This window comes from Silene latifolia, chromosome 8 (genome assembly GCF_048544455.1).
Source record: "Silene latifolia isolate original U9 population chromosome 8, ASM4854445v1, whole genome shotgun sequence".
NCBI classification, from domain to species: domain Eukaryota; kingdom Viridiplantae; phylum Streptophyta; class Magnoliopsida; order Caryophyllales; family Caryophyllaceae; genus Silene; species Silene latifolia.
Genome location: NC_133533.1, coordinates 24,810,410 through 24,834,063, shown reverse-complemented (window position 1 = coordinate 24,834,063; position 23,654 = coordinate 24,810,410). Strand labels below are relative to the sequence as shown.

At 39.3% G+C, this 23,654-nt stretch overlaps 1 protein-coding gene across 1 annotated transcript; it reads left to right on the top strand.

Annotated features, from left to right (window-relative positions):
• The first annotated feature begins 22,348 nt into the window (after window positions 1–22,348).
• LOC141594874 (uncharacterized) lies at window positions 22,349–23,263 on the top strand. Its single transcript, XM_074414861.1, has one exon. The coding sequence runs from the start codon at window positions 22,349–22,351 to the stop codon at window positions 23,261–23,263; it is 915 nt and encodes a 304-aa protein (XP_074270962.1).
• The last annotated feature ends 391 nt before the right edge of the window (window positions 23,264–23,654 follow it).

Genomic DNA, 23,654 nt, shown 5'->3' with positions numbered 1-23,654 from the left:
TATTCTAGTCCAATTAATATTGTTTATACACTCTTTATGATGTCATCTAGTAATCTATATGATTTAATTCATTCGTAGTAACGAAAATAGTAGTCATAGTGAATTTGTCTAGTGACGGAAAAAAGCGTCGAGAAATTTCTAACTGTTGACGCAAATAAGTGTAGAGAAACTTTGACGCTGAAAAGCGTCATTGCTTGTGACACAAAAAAGTGTCGACAAGGTTGACGCTAAAAAGCGTAAGAAAATCCTGATGCCCCAAAAAACCACGCTTTTAAAAGCGTCGGGAAATAAAATAGCGACGCTTTTAAGCGTTGAGAATAGCCTTAAAAAGCGTCGAGAAAGCAAGGGATTTGTTGTAGTGTTAATGTATATTGAATAAATTAATTATACAATATTGTCATTATCGGACATGTATTATTATATCGACTAATTCATGTTGCTAGACGATATTTTAATAACCGATAACCGATGACGATTTATAATAAAATCGCGTCATATACATTTAGCATTTCGAGTCGGACCACGAGCTAAAATAAAGAGGAAGTGAAAGCCCACTTCCCCATGAGGCTCTCGGTTTGGCCGGACCAAGGAGAACAAAAGGAGAGCTTTCTCTCCTTTTGTAACCTAATCATTCATTTGCAAAAATATTAGGGTTTCAGAGCAATTTTCTCTGAAATTTCTAGATCTCACATCGGAAAAACTCACAACAACTCTCTCAATATTGCAAGTCAATTAGAGAGTATTTCTAGCACAAGGGGCATAGTCTCAGACGGTCTTGGGTGCAACGATTAGGAGGAAATCTACGTTGATTTCTATCTTAGGCCGAATTCTCAAGGACCCGAGGTTAATTCTTGTGCTTTATCGTTTTATCTTGTATTTTTGTTTTATGACAATAATCACATGTTAAATTTTGCGTTATAGTCCTAAAATTTTAGGGTTTTATACGGATATTACCCCACAGAATTACCCTTACCTCCGCCCGCAAAACCAAATAACAAGACCAACCCCTTGGGAATCCACGCCATCTCTGATGACGAGCCAACCCTGGATTGCTCACACCTCATCCTGCATATTGAAGACGAGGTGAATGCCTTGGAAAAGGACACCCCAGATGGGATGTTCGTATTCAGCGCCGCAACATGGCTTCTTCAACCATGCTCATAATGTTCCAGCAGGTTGAAGAAGCCATAACCAGTCTCTCAGAAAGGATCACCTGACTTGAGGATGCCTACCACCGGCTAGTATTCAACCCGCCAACACCAGCACCACGCCCAAGGGAGGGTCCTCCAAGCACCCAAAACTCCCAATTCCAGAAGGGATTTCTCTCGCGACCATTCTGGCATGCACCCCACAATAATCAACCCACAAAAGCTACCGCTACAAAAACGTCCCCTACAAAAACTATCCGCCGAGGAATACCCCTCCAAGGTACCCTCGCGACCCCGAAATCAACGGTATCTGGAGAGACGGCGTAGAAGATGTTTACATTGTCTCGGGAAAGGGTAAACGAGCCAAAGAGATCGATCACCTAACCCGATCTGTACGCCCCTACAATAATCCGAACAACACAACAAATAATCCGACAACAACAAATAATCCGACAAATGACCAAATCGTCCCGAGAACTCGATCCTTAAGAAACTACAAAAGGCCAAGGCCGAATATCCATTGGGCAACTGATCGCCACGTCCTTCGAACATCGGCAGGCTTTGCTACAAGCCTTGGGGAAGTTGATAGTTCCCTCTACCTCCTCTCCTGAAGAAGTGGTTGTTGGAATATGTGTCCTTCGACAATAATGCGATCACAACTGTTGATCATGATGATCACATGTTTAAATCTCATTTTAAGAATACATGTGAGATGTAATATTTTACAGTCAACTGGTCCACACATATCGGTAATGATTGGCTGACTAGAGTTTGACATTACTGTCGTGCGACGGTGGTGATCAGTTGATCCCCATAGGTCATACCTATAGGAAATACCCTTAATTGATTATTTAATTAATCGTATGCCGATACGAGTTAATTAAATTGCTTAAAACTGACGGATGATTTGTGAGTGAGATTAACGTGTCTTATTGTAATTCGATTATATTAGATACGGTCTAAGTAATCGAATTGTTTTATTACTTGAATAAAATTATTGTTTACGAAACAATTGAAATCGAAATTGAATGAATAATTTATTATAAATACAAGACGTTGTAATTTATAATTTGATAAACCGTTTTGGTACAAGTAATTACGAATTACTAGTCGATTTTGTAAATGACATATTTTATGAGTATGTTGATTTTTAATATGTTAAAAATACATTACATTGTGACATGTCATGTAATATGTTACATGTGACAAAAATAACAAGTGATAAAATAAAATGGACTACCCATTTTATTTTAGGTGTACCGAAATAAGGGAGGGAGTATAAGATTTATATTGTATTTTATCTTAAGTGGAAAACACAATAATTAAATCTAGCTAGTAGCCATGCATACCTAGCTTTTGAGAAGAATAATTTTTTCATGCATTGGCTCCCCCATGACCCATACCCCAACCGGTATTCCCACTAGAGAAAGACTAATGTTTTCTCTTTAATTATTCATTACCTCATATAATATTTCTAGTGGGTTAGAAATAGACTACTCTCTACATCTTATGAGAAATTAGAGAGATAAAATCTCCAAAATTCCTTCCTCTTGACCGAAATTGCAAGAGACCAAAATAAATATTTTGGGTCAATTTTTAGTAAGATTAGTATTATTTCTAGTACAAATAATATTAGTTATTAAGGGATTTCTTTGGGTATTCACATTTGGGAGAATTCTATTTTGGATCCTTTGTTCATCCACTTTAAGGAAAGCTCAAGAACAAGTAAGAAGGAGATCTTACTTGTGCCCTTTAATCTGAATTCCATAGTAAGAAAGACGATTTCTTCTCTTGTCTATTTTGTTTGCATGCATAAGATCTAGTTTTAATTTTATGACTAAATTAAAATGTCACATATATGAATATGTTAAATAATGAGATTAATGAATTTAACAAGTGGTATCAAAGCCTTAGGTTGTTTGCATGCAAATCGGTTATTGTTTTTCCGAGTTATAAGATTAAAAAACAAAACTTATAAATTTGTGTTTATTATGAAATATCACGAAATTTATTTGCATATTAAAGTTTCTAGTCCTAAAATGTATTTAGGATATTTTGGTTTATTTATGGATTTTATTGTTCATTTTATATAATATTGGCATTAAAATGTGATTTTTATGATAAAAATGTCATTTTTAGACTAAAATAGCAAAAATTCGATTTTTTCAGTGGTTTTTGGATATGTTTTCACATATATTATCTACTGATGGCCTGCAAATTTCATGATAAAATGAGTTGTTATGCTCGAAATATGGATTTTTCAATTTAAAATCGTATTTAAATTGGTAAATAGGTTAATATGAGTTATATTTCGATTCTGGTCATGGAAATTTAGTATGTTGTCACATGAAATTTTACAAGATGTGTGTAAAATATTTGGCTATAATGAAGTCTTTATGCATGATTTATGAATTTTTGATGAAAATCACATAAATAGTGACTTTAATTAGTTAAAAATGCTAAAACATACTTCATGACTAAGGAAAAACGTCACATGTTGCATTTTATCATATATTTCAGATCTAAAAGTGAAAAGTTGATGAATATAATTTTTCTAATATTTTTAGGGTCAAAATTGATAAATCCGATAAACCGCAACATTGTTTTTCTCGATAAATTATCGAAATTTTTAACCTATGTTTTTGAGCATTATGAGTGTCATGGTATTTTTCTAGAATTTTCATGAGTTTAAATTTCAAAATTTGAAATTATTTGAAATTTTTATGATTTAATTTGAAGTTTATGTCATAATTTTGTATTTTGGGTCCATTTATGAACAATATTAAGAAATCTAGGTCAATTATTGTCAAATATTAGTGGAGACTAATTTTGAGTCCTAAGATGGTTAGGGTAATTAACTTGTACATAAATATGGTTTTATGTAATTATTGTGATTTTAAAGGGTTAAATCACGTAAATCCGTAAAAACCGATTAATATACGATATTGGCTCCTTAAAGGCGATTTAGCATAAAATTGGGCATGTTCATACATATTATAATGCTGCATTTTATTTATGATTGTCATATTTTAATTTTATGTAATTTTTGAAATTATGTAATTTTACTTAGTATGGCCTTAGTTTTAATTGGTATTACCCGAAATGTATGGGAATATCGATCCGGTTCTAATTTATTGTGATCTCGTATCACCGTTTTGTAATTTAATAGATTTATTTTATTTTAATTACAAATGTATAATAGGAAATTATGTAATTTATTATGTAATTTATTTATTCCGGAGTACCTTGAAGACGGTGACACTCGAGAAGGCGAGAAAGTGTTGCCTTGAAATGCGTGCCAAGACCGAAGTTCAACGGACCAAAGGAGTTGGTTTCCGAATTTGTAATAGTTTATTAGATTTACTATTTTAGGAAGGCCATACTAGGATTTTATTTATGCTTTGCATTTTATTTATATATTGCATGCATCGCTAAATTGCTATAACTAAAACATGCATTATCATTTAATCGAGTAAATCGACCGTGTCAATTACAATTATCATAGTTCACCGCTTTAGTTCACTTAAAACGTGATAGATAATAAATTGACATGACCTCTCGCTAAAATAAACAATTGAGACTTAGCCTTACCAAAAAGTAGAAACCATGAAAACCTATTTCGTGAGGGAGTGCACTCGGCTTTACCGGGGTACAAACCTTGCTACGTAGGGGAAGTGGGTGATAAATGTCTACCCACCGAATTTATAAAGATGAGGGTTGTATTCGGCTTTACCGATGCCCAAGTTGATGTAAATTTGGATCATGGACACATTTATTCGAAATTTGGGTTGAATTCAACGAAAGTATTCTCGACGGTTGCCGGATGTGTTTCGGGCTAAAGATAAATATTAATGTAATTTTATCGACCAAGAGTTCTAAAAGTAGAATCGATTAAAGAGTTAATCCACCGAGTTATATTGATAAGGGTTGTAGTCGGCTTTACCGATGCCTAAGTTAATATGAATTTGGGTCTTGGAATAATTTATAATAGTTGGGTAGAGGTCACTATATAAATGCTCATATCTTGTTTACAAGAATGATTAAAAATGACAAATGTTAATATTTCCTTTTCCTCCATACTTGTAGTTCATTACAATGAATCCATCAAACGCTACTACACCGATAACTATTGAGTCTTGCCACAATGTTTTTGACGACGTTTGCTTCAACAATGATTTCGACACCACTAGAGAACTTTCTTTTGGGATAGGTTCGGATGGAAACATAAACTTCATCACTTCTTCTAAACCTTCTACTACTTCAAGATCTCTTGTGAGCCGGTCTCAGGAAGACCGCCTCATAAAATCTATAGGATCTTTGTCTTTGGAAGAGAAAGATGCCAAAACTAGTGGGAGCTCAAGCAATCAAGTTCTTGATTCCAAGGGCAAAAGGTTCAAGAAGAAGGGAAAGAAAGGGAAAAACTTCAAGCAAGTTGAAGATGAATGCCATTATTGCTATGGCATGGGACATTGGCTTAGGAATTGTCCCGTATATTTGCGAAATATAAGGAAAGGAATCATCGTTCCAAAAGGTAAAATTCCTAAGGAAATTTATGTTATTGATGTAAATTATACTTCCACTACGACATGGGTACTGGATACCGGTTGTGGTTCTCACCTTTGTAATCATTTACAGGGGTTAAGAGACGTGAAGAGGCTTAGCAAAGGAGATGTGGATCTACGCCTTGGAAATGGAGCTCGAGTAGCGGCCGAATCCAAGGGAACTTATGTATTAGCTTTGCCTAATGGATTTGATTTGTATTTACATAATTGTTTTTATGTGCCTACACTTTCTCAAAACATTATTTCAATCGCTATGTTGGACATGGATGGTTTTTGTTTTGTCATTAAAAACAATCGTTGTACTATTTCAAGGAATGACTTGGTTATAGGCCAAGCTCCTTCCATTAATGGCATTTACATTTTAGAAACCTCGAATCCGACTAATGACATCTACAACATTCAATCAAAGAAACTCAAATCAAGTGATCCAAATGAATCATTCATTTGGCATTGTCGATTAGGTCACATAAACGAGAATCGCATCAAAAGATTAATTTCGACTAATGTGATTACACCATTTGATTATCAATCATATGGAACATGCGAATATTGCCTTCTTGGCAAAATGACTCGTAATCCTTTTAGCGGTAAAGGAACTCGAGCAAGTGAACTATTGCGACTCATACATACCGATGTGTGTGGACCAATGAGTATCACCGCTCGAGGAAATTATGACTACTTCATAACCTTCACCGATGACTTGAGTAGATATGGGTATATCTATTTAATGAAACATAAGAGTGAAGCTTTTGAGAAATTCATGGAATTTCAAAATGAAGTAGATAACCAATTGAACAAAAAGATAAAAGCACTACGATCCGATCGTGGTGGAGAATATCTTAGCCTTGAATTCGATTCACACTTGAAAGGTTGTGGTATTATATCACAACTTTCTCCATCCGGAACACCACAACTCAATGGTGTTGCCGAAAGGATAAATCGAACCCTACTTGATATGGTTCGATCCATGATGAGTCAAACCGAGTTACCGAACTCGTTTCGGGGATTTGCGATTCAAACCGCAATAAGATCTTTGAACAATTGTCCCACCAAAGCCACCGAGAAAACTCCATTTGAGATATGGAAAGGAAGAGTTCCTAATCTATCCTACATTAAAATTTGGGGATGTAATGCTTATGTCAACACTAAAAATGACAATAAGCTAGCCCCACGATCTGAAAAATGCACCTTTGTAGGCTATTCTAACACCCGAGGTTATTACTTCTATAAACCTCAAGAACACAAAGTGTTTGTGTCTTGTGAGGCTGTCTTCTTAGAAAGAGAATTTATTTCTAAGAGACAGAGTGGGAGAAATTTTGAACTTGATGAAGTTCAAGAGCCACAAACCGAGGTAGAGACGCAAGAAGATGTTCCTTCGTCATCTAACGCGGTTGTCCCTCCTCCACTTAGAAGAATGGGCCGAGTTATTCGCCATCCCGATCGATATGTGGGACTTATCGAAGAAGATGGAACACTCGATGTGTTGCTTTTAGAAAGTGATGAGCCCGCCACCTACAAGGCCGCAATCTCTAGTCCAAATTCCTCTTTATGGCTTGAAGCCATGAAGTCCGAAATGGATTCTATGCATGAAAACCAAGTTTGGAACTTGGTGGATTTGCCTAAAAGGGCAAGACCTCTTCAATGCAAATGGATTTTCAAGGTCAAGAATGGCATAGAAGGACATGATGATGTCTACAAAGCTAGGCTAGTGGCAAAAGGATTTACCCAAGTCCAAGGTCTTCATTATGATGAAACCTTTGCCCCGTAGCCATGCTAAGATCCATACGGATTTTGTTAGCGATTACCGCATTTCATGATTATGAAATATGGCCAATGGATGTCAAAACCGCTTTTCTAAATGGGCATTTAGAAGAGGAGGTGTACATGATACAACCCGGAGGTTTTGTCGATCCTAAAAATCCTAACAAAGTGTGCAAACTTAAGAAATCCATTTATGGTCTTAAGCAAGCATCTAGAAGTTGGAATCATCGATTCGATCATGTGATAAAAGAGAATGGTTTCACTCGAAGTGCTGAGGAACCATGTTTATACATGAAATTTAGTGGGAGCAATGTTGTGTTCCTAATCTTGTATGTCGATGACATACTACTCATTGGAAATGACATTCCAATGTTGTCTTCTGTTAAGAAGTGGTTAGGTAACCATTTCCAAATGAAGGATTTAGGAGAGGCACAACGCATATTAGGTATCCGGATCCATAGAGATAGATCCAAGAGGATATTGGCACTAAGTCAAGAATCTTATGTTGATAAGATTCTTCGACGGTTCAGCATGGATAAATCAATAAGGGGATTGGTACCTATGGTAACTGGGACGATATTGAGCAAGTCTCAATCACCCTCCGAACCCTATGATGTTGAACACATGAATTTTATCCCTTATGCTTTCGTTGTTGGATCAATCATGTACGCCATGATATGCACACGTCCTGATGTCTCGTATGCCTTGAGCATGACGAGTAGATATCAAGGAAATCCAGGTGAGAGTCACTGGATAGCCGTCAAGAACATCCTTAAGTACTTGAGAAGAACTAAGGATTCTATCTTAGTGTTTGGAGGAGACACCGAGCTCCGTGTTAATGGTTACACAGACTCAAATTTCCAAACAGATAGAGATGACATGAAATCACAAGCTGGTTTCGTTTTCATGCTCAATGGTGGTCTTTATTATGGAGAAGCTTCAAGGAAGTCAGATCATGATTCAACAACGGAGGTTGAGTACATTGCAGCATCAGAAGCTGCCAAGGAAGCTGTATGGATCAGGCAATTCATGGAAGGTCTAAGAGTAGTACCTACCGCCAATGATCCAACCACTCTCTATTGTGATAATAGTGGGGCGATCTTCCAAGCTAAAGAGCCAAAGTCTAGTAATAGATATAGACATGTACTTAGAAAATATCATGTAATTAGAGATTTCATTGAAAGAAAGGAAATTACGATATGTAAGGTTGGGACGGATGATAACATAGCTGATCCGCTCACCAAGCCTTTATCGCAGGCTAAGCATGATGGACATGTTGCGTCCATGGGACTCAAACGCATGCCAGTTTTATGTTAGATTTTGATATGAAATAAAAGAGTTGTTTTATTTGATCATATGCATAATCACATTTGTCTTTTATTTTTCCATTACTTTGTCATATTCAAATGGGTTGTGGAGACAAGATTGAACCCCATTAAAGTGAACTAAATTGACATAGTAATCGCCCATAGTCACTTGTATGAGGTGACGTCTCGAAGTGACTAGAGTGTGATGCGATTGATGGCAAGTTCAAGTGCCATAGAGTCATATGAGAATGACTAGTCAATCACATAGGCAGACTGTTAGGAACACTTTGTCGGGCTAATGACCGCTTATAAAGTTCTGGCAAATTTATATAGCCTGGTCGTGGCGAGAGCTACTATAGTATTCTAATGAGTCGATTCTTTTGACTAAAGACTGTTCGCCTAAGGTGGCACAGTTTCAGATTAACTTTGATTTATGTTACTACGACCTTCGTAAATGGGGTCAAATGGGCATATTTTGGGTTATGATGGCTGTGGCTAGTCGAAGGGAATAAGTGCAATAGGAATTGTTCACCTCTTGTCAGGGGTATAACAATATCTCAGGGCCACTCGAGGAGTAATGAACTGGAAATGCGTGGCCACGCTCGGAAGGTATCTATGATAGATAATTCCGGTCAATCAGTTATTCTCCAGATCGACGAAACCACTCTCGATATGATCACTTGCAAGTACGACCCGAAAGACACCTTGCATTGAGTGGGAGATAGTAATAGGACAAGAGAATTGGTGACGCACACTTGTCAAGGACAAGTGGGAGATTGTTAGAATATGTATCCTCCGACAATAATGCGATCACAACTGTTGATCAAGATGATCACTTGTTTAAATCTCATTTTAAGAATACATGTGGGATGTAATATTTTACAGTCAACTGGTCCACAGATATCGGTAATGATTGGCTGACTAGAGTTTGACATTACTGTCGTGCGATGGTGGTGATCAGTTGATCCCCTTAGGTCATACCTATAGGGAAATACCCTTATTTGATTATTTAATTAATCGTATGCCGATACGAGTTAATTAAATTGCTTAAAATTGATGGATGATTTATGAGTGAGATTAACGTGTCTTATTGTAATTCGATTATATTAGATACGGTCTAAGTAATCGAATTGTTTTATTACTTGGATAAAATTATTGTTTACGAAACAATTGAAATCGAAATTGAATGAATAATTTATTATAAATACAAGATGTTGTAATTTATAATTTGATAAACCGTTTTGGTACAAGTAATTACGAATTACTAGTCGATTTTTTAAATGACATATTTTATGAGTATGTTGATTTTTAATATGTTAAAAATACATTACATTGTGACATGTCATGTAATATGTTACATGTGACAAAATTAACAAGTGACAAAATAAAATGGACTACCCATTTTATTTTAGGTGTACCGAAATAAGGGAGGGAGTATAAGATTTATATTGTATTTTATCTTAAGTGGAAAACACAATAATTAAATCTAGCTAGTAGCCATGCATACCTAGCTTTTGAGAAGAGCAATTTTTTCATGCATTGGCTCCCCCATGACCCATGCCCCAACCGGTATTCCCACTAGAGAAAGACTAATGTTTTCTCTTTAATTATTCATTACCTCATATAATATTTCTAGTGGGTTAGAAATAGACTACTCTCTACATCTTATGATAAATTAGAGAGATAAAATCTCCAAAATTCCTTCCTCTTGACCGAAATTGCAAGAGACCAAAATAAATATTTTGGGTCAATTTTTAGTAAGATTAGTATTATTTCTAGAACAAATAATATTAGTTATTAAGGGATTTCTTTGGGTATTCACATTTGGGAGGGATTCTATTTTGGATCCTTTGTTCATCCACTTTAAGGAAAGCTCAAGAACAAGTAAGAAGGAGATCTTACTTGTGCCCTTTAATCCGAATTCCATAGTAAGAAAGACGATTTCTTCTCTTGTCTATTTTGTTTGCATGTATAAGATCTAGTTTTAATTTTATGACTAAATTAAAATGTCACGTATATGAATATGTTATATAATGAGATTAATGAATTTAACAGTGGTATCACACATGACCAGGGATGTCCCTGACCTTAACAACCTGGTTATATTCTCCGACGAAGATATCCCTTCGTTCGGACCCAACCATAACTTGGCCCTGTACATCACTGTGCAGTGCTTGAAGTAGAACGTACCTATGGTCCTAGTGGATGACGGATCTACAGTCAACGTCATTCCCCTCAAGACGGCTCATAAACTGGGTATCAAGGAAGCTGACTTGATCCCGACTAATCAAGGAGTACGCGCCTATGACGACACTCGTCGTAAGGTCGAAGGGCTCATCACCTTGACCATTCCCACGAGACGCCTGGAAAGACAAGCCAGTTTTCAGGTGGTCGATATCGATGCCTCGTTCAACATGCTTCTAGGGCGCCTTGGATTCATGCTCGCCAAGGCCGTCACCTCAACCCTTCATCAAAAAATCAGGGTCCCCTTCAATGGGAAAACAATCACAATCCTGCATCCCCGATCAAGTCTATCATGAAGAAGGAAAAAGCTTCTCAAGTCATTGAGGAAGACGACAATGAAATGTGGGGATTCCAAGCTGTGAATGCCCTAACCAATGAACGAGCACCTTTTGATTGTGACATGTTCTCGAACCTCACAGTCAACCGCATCTTGATGCGCCAGGGTTATTTCCCGGGCCTACCTCTTAACCTACTGAAGTGCATCTTGCCTCCCATGAAACAGGCCAAGGTCCCCAACATCCCTTTCGGGCTAGGCTACAAGCCAACTGATGAAGACATCCAGGAAATGGGCCTCCTAGTACGGAAGCGCAAAAAGCAAGGAGTCGTCCTTCGCCCCTATCACTTGACTCTCAATGGATACTTTGTCCCCGAAAGAAAATCCGACCTTTACAACGGCTTCCCTGAGCCAATCTATGACCCCCTAGAAAAGTTCAAGCACCCGGCCGTAGAAGTCTTTCAAGACTGCTACTTCATCCCCGACAACACCAAAGCTGCGTCAACCAAATCTAAATCAACTACCCCTTGCCTAGACGGGAAAGCCGTGAGTCTCCTCTTTGGAGAAGACAACATCAAGCACTTCGACTATGAGGACATCATCAACATCGCTCTCAAAGACAACCAGTTCGATCCCACTGCCGTAATCTCTGATACTGACCCAGAAAAAGTTGTCCAAGGCTGGAGGAGGACTGTCAAGTGGACCGATCATCAAGGCCGTATTCTCAAGATCACAACTGGAGAAGGCCCCATGTTCAAAGAGGGAAGTGAAGACGTGACCGAGTCTGAGTCTGAGTCTGAGTCTGGCTTAGCTCCTAATGCTCCTGATGTCCCGGTCAAAGTGTCTTTTCTACTGTTTTATCACAAACTTGTGGCTGCCTCAGAGGCTGTGGCAACTAGGGTCACCCCCACTCCCGCAGAAGGTACCAACCTAAAGCTTGTTCCAGGGGCCACCTCCTCTATTGCGTCGCCTATGACTGCCCATGATATATCTGTCCTATCCGAGCTTTTCACTCAAGTCGACTTAATGAATGCTAAGTTTGCTTACGACTCGTCTCAATTTAACTGCAATGCAATTCTGAATGAATATCAGGAATTTGACTTGAGTGACTACCCACTTCACCTAGCCAAAGAACTAGACAAACGAGAAAATAGGACACCCATAATTAAGGAGACCGAACCCATCAACGTAGGGACCGACAATACACCTCATCAAGAACTTAGGATAGGGTCCACCCTTGACCCCTCGGAAAGACAACAATTCATCGACCTCTTACACGAATACAAGGACGTATTCGCATGGTCCTACAAAGACATGCCTGGGATCGACAGAGAGATTGTAGAGCACAGAATACCCATTAAGCCCGGAGCTAAACCTGTGAAGCAAAAGTTGCGCCGTATGCGCCCTTAATGGGCCCTGAAAATCAAGGAAGAGGTAGACAAACAATTCAAAGCCGGATTCATCAAAGTTTTCGAATACTCTGACTAGGTAGCCAACATAGTCCCCGTACCCAAAAAAGATGAGAGAATTCTGGTTTGCGTCGACTTCATAGACCTGAACAAAGCGTGTCCAAAAGACGACTTCTCTCTGCCACATGTTTACATCTTGGTGGATAACACTACCGAGCACGCCCTATTATCATTCATGGACGGGTATGCTGGGTACAACCAGATCAAAAGGGGTGAGGAAAACATGAACAAACCGCATTCAGTACACAGTGGGGTACATATTGCTACAATATTATGCCCTTCGATCTAATCAACCCCGGAGCAACTTACCAAAGAACCACCACCACTCTCCTACACGACATGATGCACAAGGAGGTAGAAGTATATATTGATGACATAATCGTCAAATCAAAAGAGCGATACGGACACATCAGCGCCCTTCGAAATTTCTTCGCTCGCCTTCGGAAATACAACATGAGACTAAATCCTCAGAAGTGTGCATTCAGGGTCACCTCCGGAAAGCTCTTGGGACATGTCGTCAGCAAAAGGGGCATCGAAAATGATCCTACCAAAATCAAAGCTCTCCAACAAATGCCTCGGCCTAAGAACGAGAAGGATATTCGGGGATTTCTCGGTCAAGTCCAATACATAAGCCGTTTCATAACCAAGCTCACTATGATTTGTGAACCAATCTTCAAGAAGCCCCATGCCTCCGATCACACCGATTGGTACGAGGATTATCAAAAGGCCTTCGACAGGATAACGGAAATACTATCCAAGCCTCGTGTCCTCATGCCACCTCAACAGGGAATTCCCTTATCCCTATACCTGACTGTCACCGACACAACCATAGGAGCAATCCTAGCACAAACAGTCGACGGCGAAGAACGAGCCATCTACTATATCAGAAAAAAATTCATCGAATACGAAACAAGATACACCCAACTGGAAAAGACATGCCTTGCCCTGGTTTGGTCAATAAAGAAGCTGCGACATTATATGCTCAGCTACACGGTTCACATCTACTCCAAGATGGACCCCGTCAAATACATCTTCGAAAAGACCGTGCTAAACGGAAGGTTGTCTAGGTGGACACTCATGCTATCCGAATTTGACCTCAAATTCTTACCCCTAAAAGTTATCAAGGGAAGGGCAGTCGCCGATTTCCTAGCAGAAAATCCCGTCAACGAGGATCTAACGACCGACACATGGTCACTTCCTGACGAAGACATCTTTTGTGCTGACACCGATGCATAAGACCTATACTTCGACGGTGCATCAAACATAAGAGGCTTCGGGGCAGGAGTCCTTCTAATATCACCAGAAGGGGGACACGTTCCGATCTCAGTCAAGCTAGACTTCGCTGTCACCAACAATGCCACCGAATATGAAGCATGCCTCATCGGCCTACAAGCAGCCATAATACTTGGCATCAAAAAGTTGAGGGTCCACGGTGATTTCTCGCTCATCATCAATTAGGTGTCCGGAGCATGGAAAATCCGACGCGACAGCTTAGCACCCTACCAAGCAAAGATCAATCAAGAGGCCGAATTCTTCGACCATGTCGACTACTTCCACTTGCCACGGGAGGAAAACCAATTTGCTGATGCCCTAGCAAAACTTGCCGCGCTCGTCAACATACCCGACGACATGTAATCGATGCCCCTATGTGTCGAGAGAAGGAGTGAGCCAGCTCACATCTACGCCATTAACAACGACGAGGAAAGCCATGTCGAACCTTGGTACCAAGCCATCCTCAACTACATAACCAAAATCGAATTCCCTCCCAACTCTGATACAAGAGGACAAAGAGCCATCCGTTTACTTGCATTACAATTCGTGATAAACCAAGAACAACTATACAAAAGAACACCTTAAGGGATCCTTCTCTTTTGCATTGATCACCACAAAGCCAAGAAAGTCATGGAAGTGGCCCATGACGGAGAATGCGGCCCTCACATGAACGCAATGATGCTAACCCAAAAAATCATGCGGTTAGGCTACTACTGAACCACCATGTAAGCCGATTGCAGAAACTACGTCAAACATTGCCGCAATTGCCAAATCTTCGGCAACATTCAACATATACCACCATCCCTTTTATACACCATGACATCACCCTGGCCGTTCTCGACCTGGGGCATCGACATCATCGGAAAAGTCAACTCGATAGGCACTAAAGGGCACTGCTTTGTCCTCGTCGCAATCGACTACTTCACCAAATAGGTGGAAGCACAATCCTATGCAGTCTTGATAGCCAAACAAGTGGCAAAGTTCATCCAAGACAACATCATCTGCAGATATGGGGTACCCCATAAAATCATCAGCGACCAAGGCTCCCACTTCCGGGCAGAAACACAAGCCCTGCTGGATAAATATAAAATCAAATGACACCGATAATTCCCCTATCGTCCCCAAACCAACGGAGCGGTAGAGGCAGCAAATAAAATACTCATCACCATCATCAAAAAGATGCAGGACAATTATCACGATTGGCCGAGCAAACTCACATTCGCACTCTGGGGATACCGAACCTCCATTCGAACACCAACAGAAGCAACACCCTTCTACCTAGCATACGGTATGGAGGCAGTACAACCAGTGGAGTTGGAGGTTCCATCTCTACGCATTCTACTAGAAAGTCAAGTTCCTGAGGCGGAATGGACCCGTCGAAGGTTCGACAACTCACACTCGTAGACGAACGGCGGCTCAACGCTTTACACAATGTGCAGCTATACCAACAACGTATTTAATGGGCATTCAACAAAAAATTTAAACCCAGAAACATCAAAGAAGGCAACTTGGTCCTCAAGTTGGTTCGAGCACCGTTACCCGTCGATCTGAGGGGGAAATTCAAACCAAATTGGGCCGGGCCACACTTAGTCAAGAAAATCCTTTCGGGGGAAGGGGGTGCAGTGAGATTGAGTGACCTAGACGGGGAGGATTTCACAAACCCGACCAACCTAGACCAACTCAAGAAATTCTACCCTTGAACCTTAGCAACCAGCAAGCTATCCTTAGTTTCACAACTAGTGAACACAATCTCCCTTTCAAGTCAATTCCTCAAAACGTTCTGATTTGAAATTTCATGTTTTATCGAGTATAAGTTACAGCACCTTGCCATGTTTCAAACAGCCTTTGATCTGTTAAAGGCAACATCTCTTTGCACTCAAACAAACCCAAACTACGAGCATGGTTTAATTTCACCTCTTCAGGTGAATACGTAGGAATTCCTTTCTTACACAAGAAGGATACAACCATCCCCAAAAAAAAAAATAAGCTATACAAATTCCAAAAAAGGGAGAAGCATTCTCCTTTTCCACAAAAAAGAACAAAAGAAAAAGCCTTTCTCCCTTCCCACAAAAAACCCCTTCACATGTGCAATGTTTAGGATAATTCAAACCGAATTCCTTTACGAAATGGATGGAAGAAACAACAATCGTTCACAATTTTTTCTAACACAAACAATCCTCTTATTTAATTAATAATAAGAAGGATTACAAACTTGACAACAAATAAAGCTAAACAAATCCACCACGTGCCAAACTAGAGTGTCGACTAAGACATCTTAAATAGTAATACTAGCAGAAAAACACACAATACATAGATTGTACAACATAATAAAAACAAATACACTATTACAACATAATAGTAAAACGGGTAATGTAGGTCTTCATTCTTCCATTCTACCCTTGCCTTTCCCCTCGGGGTACATATTTCCCTTGTACTTCTTGCTAGTCCGCCTAGCATGGGCTTCCTCTTTGGAACGGATCCTCAACGAATCTGATGGGACTCGTATTTACGCACATTTAGTCCCTTAACTAGCCTCGTTCCTATGCTTTCTTGCATGTATTAGGGTCGTTTCTATCTTAAGCTTCCTACTTTGCATATTCTATTAGGTTTTGTGCCCTTGGTAGGGAAGGAGCGCTAGCCTTGCGTGTATGGAGCAAAATGGAGCTAAATTGATCGCATCTAACGACCAAGCATCAAAGAGGAGACCGATACTAAAGACCTAAGTTGATAGAACAAGTATTTGGGCAATGATGAATGACCCCCACAGCTCCTCAATGATCCCCAAGGATCATGAGGCAGCCAAATGAAGAAGAAGAAAATCTGCAAGGAAGGACGAGCGACCCAGATTCGGGCCGGGCGTCCCATTACTAATAATGGGCTTCCCAAAGAACAGCCCGGGCATCCCGAAGTCTTGTCGAGTGTCCTTTGATGCAGCATGAGCGGACAACAGCAGCAGGTCGAGCGTCCCGAGCTAAGACTTGCAAGGCGTTAAACTCATTTAAGGGGCTTGATCGTCATTTAAGCCCTCAGTTAACCTAATACTTGTACTTATTATAAATACTCCCTTGTAATAGGAGATTAGAGGGGTGGTCATTAGAGTAGATTAGAGATCAATTAGCTTAATTACATATTAATCCTTCCTTAATTATTGTTCAAGAACTGTAGATCTAGTTGGGTAATTGGAAGATTATTTTGGGGATTATTGGAGAATTGACAACTCTTCATCATCAATCAAGTTTTCTTCTATTATCCTTTGCATTCTATTTTGATTATTCTAAGTTGGTAAAATTTCTTTACTTTTTACTTAATCCTTGATTATTGTTTTACTCTTTCATTATGTTTAGGTTTGTTAATATGATTGACACCATTGTTAGCATGCTTTCCATGATCATGAGTGAGTAGTCCCCTAACTAGGGTTAATGGGGGATTAGGGGAGTTAATCATGGGGTAGATATTTACTTAATAAGTCCATATGAATGCTTGCTTGTTGTATTTTAAACTTATGCACATGTTATGCTTGATGAAATGCTTGATTGACAACCTAGCATGAATCTCTTATCCTTTCAACAAGACTTGTAAGACATAAACTAACTCAAGACTTGTTAGACCATGCATATAGTTGAATAGCGAGAATTAAGTCGACTTGTAGGTGTCGTAAAGTCTTGACCGACTCGGCTCCGAGACCCAAAACTTCCTAGGAATTGTAAGATATAAACTAACTCGACTCCACTATGACAATAAATTGCTTGCATCTATGAAACTTGTTTATGTGATCTCACCATGATTCCCTTAAGAACCCATGACACCCTAGTACCTTTTATCAATTGTTTACACTCCTATTTACTTTTCTTGCTTTGGTTTTCCACTTTTTTGCATTTACTTTGTCAAGTAGTTTAGATAACCATCTCAATCCAAACCAAATTGTCACTTAAAGGCATAACTACTTGCGATCAATAGTTTAATCCAATACCCGTCCCTTAGGATCCGACCTTTACTTACCCCTCTACTAAGGGTAGTTTGTTGAGACTATAAATATTGTTTGAGAGCGTACAACGACACGTTCATCAAAATGGCGCCGTCGCCAGGGACGGTGTTCAATTGAGTTGTTATTTGTTTTTTTTAGTTGTGTCTTTGTTTTCCTTGGGGAAGAGCATTTTCTCAAGGTATTTATTTTCTTTTTCTCTTAGTTTACATTGCAATATGGACCTTATAGATTGTTGTGTAGAGGACCATGCGGGTTCTACTCTCTTCAAAGACCCTTTCCAAGCATTGGAGGCCTTGGAAGCAAGTGAGGCCAACGGTAAATATTGGGCATTGGAGGTAGGTCTCCTTGAAGCCGCTCTAGCCAACAAAGAGCTCACATATGAGAAATCCATGAGGATTGACGGTATCCTCAAAGAATCATCACAACCCATCAAGGTGGAACAAGCAATGAGGGTAGAAAGTGTAATAGAGGTGGAAAGCGTAATGGAGGTGAAAAGTATTCACAATGAACAATCAAAGGTAGAAGTTAAGGTACAAACTCCATCTTTAAAACCCATTCCCCCAAATTTGAAGTATGCTTACCTTGATGAGTCTAAAACCAAACCCGTGATTGTTAATGAAAAACTTGATGAAAGTCAATTGGAAAGTTTGCTTGGTGTGTTAAAAGAACATGAAAAAGCTATTGGTTATAGTCTAGATGACCTTAAGGGAGTAAGCCCTGATTTTTGCATGCATAGGATTTATTTAGAAGAAGACCATAGGCCTGCCATTCAAGGCCAAAGAATCTTCGCAGATTTAGTAACGGTTGCAGAAATAGATGTGTCTTCCTCTAAAGACTGAGCTTCTGCAAAAGTGAAATTTTCTAGAACTGGTTCAAGAGTACTCAAGTCTTCCTCTGGATGAATCTCCCTCAATAAGTTCTACTACGGCGAAATGTCCTCTCCGATTCAGGATCAGCTGATACTAACTCTGACCTGTTGGACTTGGGCATAAACAAAACTAAGAGAAAAGAATAAGAACTGTCTCAAGGAATTAATATCCCTTGAGACTTAAACAAACTAAAATAAAACAAGTAAATAAAATAGTTGCCTCCCCGGCAACGGCGCCAAAGTTTGACACGGCTGCCGCAACCTATCAAAAATAAACCTAACCAGCCTAAACTAATGCAATAGAGGTAAGCAGGGTATCGCATCCATAGGGAGGCGGTCACTATCTGCTTGCTATCTAGTCTGTCTACGGTCACAAAATGGGAGGTGTTGATTGGTTTGTTTTAACTAAACTAATGAACTGAATTTAAAACAATAAGAGAAACGACAATAAAAAATAGCAAGCGTGAAATAAAGTGTGATCAAATAAAGAGAAAGATGCAAGGATATCGGTTCACCATGATATTACACAAATCAGCTAAAGGTAAGGTCAGTCGGTCTGATGTGAGAAGAGTAGAGGAAAGGTCCTTCCGGTCCGCTATCCGCCCTAGATTCTTCCTATATAGCTTCCGCTCTGATTAGGGTAGTCTATTGTTCATAACAGGTCTATTCATTCCAATATTCCGATCTAGGTCTGAATTTAATTGGATTAATTAATATAGTTGCGTGCACTCAACCAAGTAATCACTGTTAAATTGCTATAAAACAATTCTCACAATAAAACCTCCTAAACTAATCATAGCATCATTGTTTAACTATCATGGCTCCCCTAATCCTAGCAATTAGGAATTTAGCTACTCATAACGATAATAAAACTAACAACGATAAATAAAACGATACTAAACATGGTATAAAGATGAGTAAATAGAAATTGCATAAACTAAATATAAATTCTATTAAGCTAACAACGATTAAGAGACAAGAGATAATATGTTGCAAAACGGAATTGAAACTATGAATTAAAGAGAGTAAAGAAATTACACAAATCGAAGGATCCGAGAAATAGCAAAGCAACGTTGAACAAGAGTCCGAGTTCTGAAATTAATGACTGATTAAAGATTAATGAAAAGATACCTAAACCTAATTAAGTCTCTCCTACTTATAAGAGAGATATTTATTAACCTAAATACGATAACTAAGATATTAAGTAAATAAGGTTTACACAAGAAAATCTTGCGCCAGACCTCAAACTGATCGATCGAGCACTTTGAAACTCCTCGATCGATCAACTTCCACTAAAAACCTCTGGATCGAGTATAAAATCTACTTGATCGAGGAACACCAAAAATCCACCTCTTGATCGAACATAGCAGGAGTTCGATCGAGGGGTCTTCACCATCAAAAAGGTCTCGATCGAGCAACTAAGCCAGCAAAAGCTCTCGATCGAAGAATCTACCACTGAGTCAGTCCATAAGACGTTGATTTAGCTTCCAAGACGACTTCACGCATCCTAAGGCAGGAGTATTTCCGCTCCAATTCTACTCATCTCCTATATGCACGCTTGGGAGACAATAAAAGGCTCAATTCCGCAGCAGGGAACATTGGGTAGTATAAAAAATGAAGAGATAGAGAGAGAGTGCGAATACCTGAGAAAATCCAAAAAAAAAATACACAAAATAATACCCTAAACCCTAAAAATGTCAATTGATTGTTCAAACGTTGAATAATTCCCTCATCTGATCTCTGTTCCTAAAAACTCAACACAAACAAAAGCTTCTAATAATGCTGCATCCTCGTCTACGGTTGCCCCTATGGTGGCGGGGGGTCCTGGAAGTGCTGATGTGGGGAAAACAAAGAGTGTCAATGAAGTTGTGGGAATTGCGCCGTATGATTTGATTTCCATTGTACCTGAAGAGCAGCAATGGGTAGTTCAGCGAAGGAGGAAAGGCAAGAGCCCTTTAGCGGTGATTGAAGAAGAACCTGCTGAACTATTGCAATTCACTCAGGAAGATGTTAAGGAGGAGCTGGATTTCTGGAAGAACTCGGTCTATTGCTTCGTCTTGGGTGCTAACCCGCCTGTGGAGGTTGTAGATGGCTTTATTAGGTGGATTTGGGCACATTTACCTATTGATAAGATGTCTTTTCTTCCGAATGGAGTTTTTCTGGTTCGGTTTACTTCTAGTCAGGCCAAAAATAGAGTCTTGCAGCAAGGTCATTTCTTATTTGACAATAAGCCGCTTATTGTCAAGCCTTGGAGTGCAGATGTGGAGTTGGTGAAAGCTGGTGTCAAGGATGTATCAGTATGGGTTAGGTTTATGAATTTGCCTCTGAAATTTTGGGGTAAGTCTTTGCCTAAACTTGCTGGTTTGTTGGGAAAATTTATTCAATGTGATGCTGCAACTAAGGACAAAACTCGTCTGGGTTTTGCACGTGTCATGATTGAAGTGCCGTTTGGAAAGGCCATCCCTGCGTCTGTTAAATTTTTAGATGAGGATGGGGTTGTGGTTACTATTAAGGTGGAGTGTGAGTGGAAGCCTGTTCTTTGCAAAAAATGTCAAGGAGTTGGGCATGAGGTTGCTAATTGTAGGAAATCACCACCACCACAGTCTCAGAAGGTAAATGGACCTAAGGAAGGTCAAAAGAAGTGGAGACCAAAGACGCTACAAAAGAAGACTGGTATTCCTATGGTTGCCAAGCCTGCTGTATCTGAACAGGAGGAGCCAAAGGATAGTCCCTCTGGTGTTGTCCATACCCCAGTGGAACTACCAAACCAGTTTCAGGTGTCTTGGGCTAGGAATGGAAAGTATCACATGGTGAATACCCCTGCTAAGAAGATCATAAGACTTAGCAGGCAGGAGCTGTTGGATCATGGTCAGAGTTCTGGTAAAATGGGTACCTCTAATCTCCTGGAATCTCTTAATAAAATGACTCCTAAAGCTGGCATTGGTGTAACTGGTAGTGTGTTACCTCCTTTTGGGGGTAATGCATAATTTTGGCTTTGGAATATTAGGGGATTAAATAGTCCAACCAAACAAAATACGATTAAATGGTTCCTTCATCATCATCAGGTTGGATTATTTGGTCTCCTTGAGACAAAGGTGAAACCATTGTCTCTAAATAGTATCAGAGCTAATATCTGTACAAACTGGTGTCTTTCTACTAATTATGTCTATCATAAGGGAGGCCGTATTTGGGTACTTTGGAACCCCTCTATGTACTATGTTAATTTCCTAGACTATGGAGCTCAGTATATTCACATGGAGGTAAGGGATCTGAGTACTAGCTATAAGTTCTATGTTACCATGATATATGCTTTTAATGATGTCACTGAGAGGAAAGAGCTTTGGGCAAAACTTATAGCTTTCAAAAGCAAGTTTAAGGGTCCTTGAGTCATCTGTGGAGATTTCAATACTGTGTTGGTCCCTTCTGAAAGGTTGGGTGGTAATTCTACTTTTGAGGAAATGGATGATTTTCAGCAATGTGTCAATGAGTGTGGAGTGACTGATTGTTCTGCAATTGGGTCGTTTTTCACTTGGAATAACAAACATGAGCCTGCCTCAAGGGTTTTTAGTAGACTTGATAGATTATTGGTCAATGATGAGTGGCTGAAAGACAATCCTCTTGCTTATGCTCATTTCTATCCTGAGGGGGTCTTTGATCATACTCTGTGTGTTGTTCAAGTTCAGAATGATTTGGAGAAACCTAGGATGGCTTTTAAATACTATAATATGTGGAGTCAGGCTTTGGAGTTTAAAGAATGTGTTCATCAGGTCTGGATTCAGACTATCTCTGGCACCCCTATGTTTCAGGTTGTCAAGAAATTAAAAGCTCTTAAAGGGCCTTTGAAGCAATTAAACAAAGCGAATTTTGATGATGTGGTTAACAATAAAGCTAGGGCTTCTATGAATTTGGATTTTATTCAGCAAAAGCTCAGGGATGATCCTTTGAATCCTGTGCTTCTGAATTATGAAGGAGAGGCTCTTGATAGCTTTAAGTTCCTGGAGAAGCCTTGTGCTGATTTCTTACTTCAAAAATCTAAGGCTATATGGGTGGATAAGGGGGATGAAAATACTAAATATTTCCACAATATTATTAAAGGCGAGCAATCCAGGAATAAGGTTATTAGAATTGAGAATCTGAAAGGCAACTGCTGTGATGATCCTAAGTCTATACAGGGGGCTTTCCTGGTGTTTTATGAACAGATCCTTGGTACTGCTGAACCTGTATTGAACATTAGCTCTTCTGTTGTTCAACTGGGGAAGGGATGCACTAGTTCTCATCATACTATCCTCCTTGCTCCAGTGACTAAAGAAGAGATTAAGCAGGTTATGTTCTCCATTCCAAGTCACATGGCAGCAGGCCCTGATGGCTACTGAAGTACCTTCTTTAAAGATTCATGGGATATGGTGGGGGATTCAGTGTGCTCTGCAATTCAGGATTTTTTCCATTCAGGGAAATTGTTAAAGCAGCTGAATCACACTCTCATTACTCGGGTTCCTAAATGTGCTTTACCTCAGAATGTGACCCAATTCAGGCCCATTTCTTACTGTAATGTGCTGTATAAGTGCATTTCAAAATTGTTATGTATCAGACTCTCTGAGGTTTTGCCTGATATTATAAGTGACAATCAAGGAGGTTTTGTCAAGGGGAGGAGCATTGTGGAAAACATTTTGATTTGTCAGGATATAGTGAGACTTTACAATAGAAAAGCTATCTCTCCTAGATTCCTCTTGAAGGTGGATCTAGAGAAAGCTTATGACTCTGTCA

Coding starts and splice junctions, on each gene's coding strand:
- LOC141594874 (XM_074414861.1), top strand. CDS start 22,349: ATGGATGATTTTCAGCAATGTGTCAATGAGTGTGGAGTGACTGATTGT.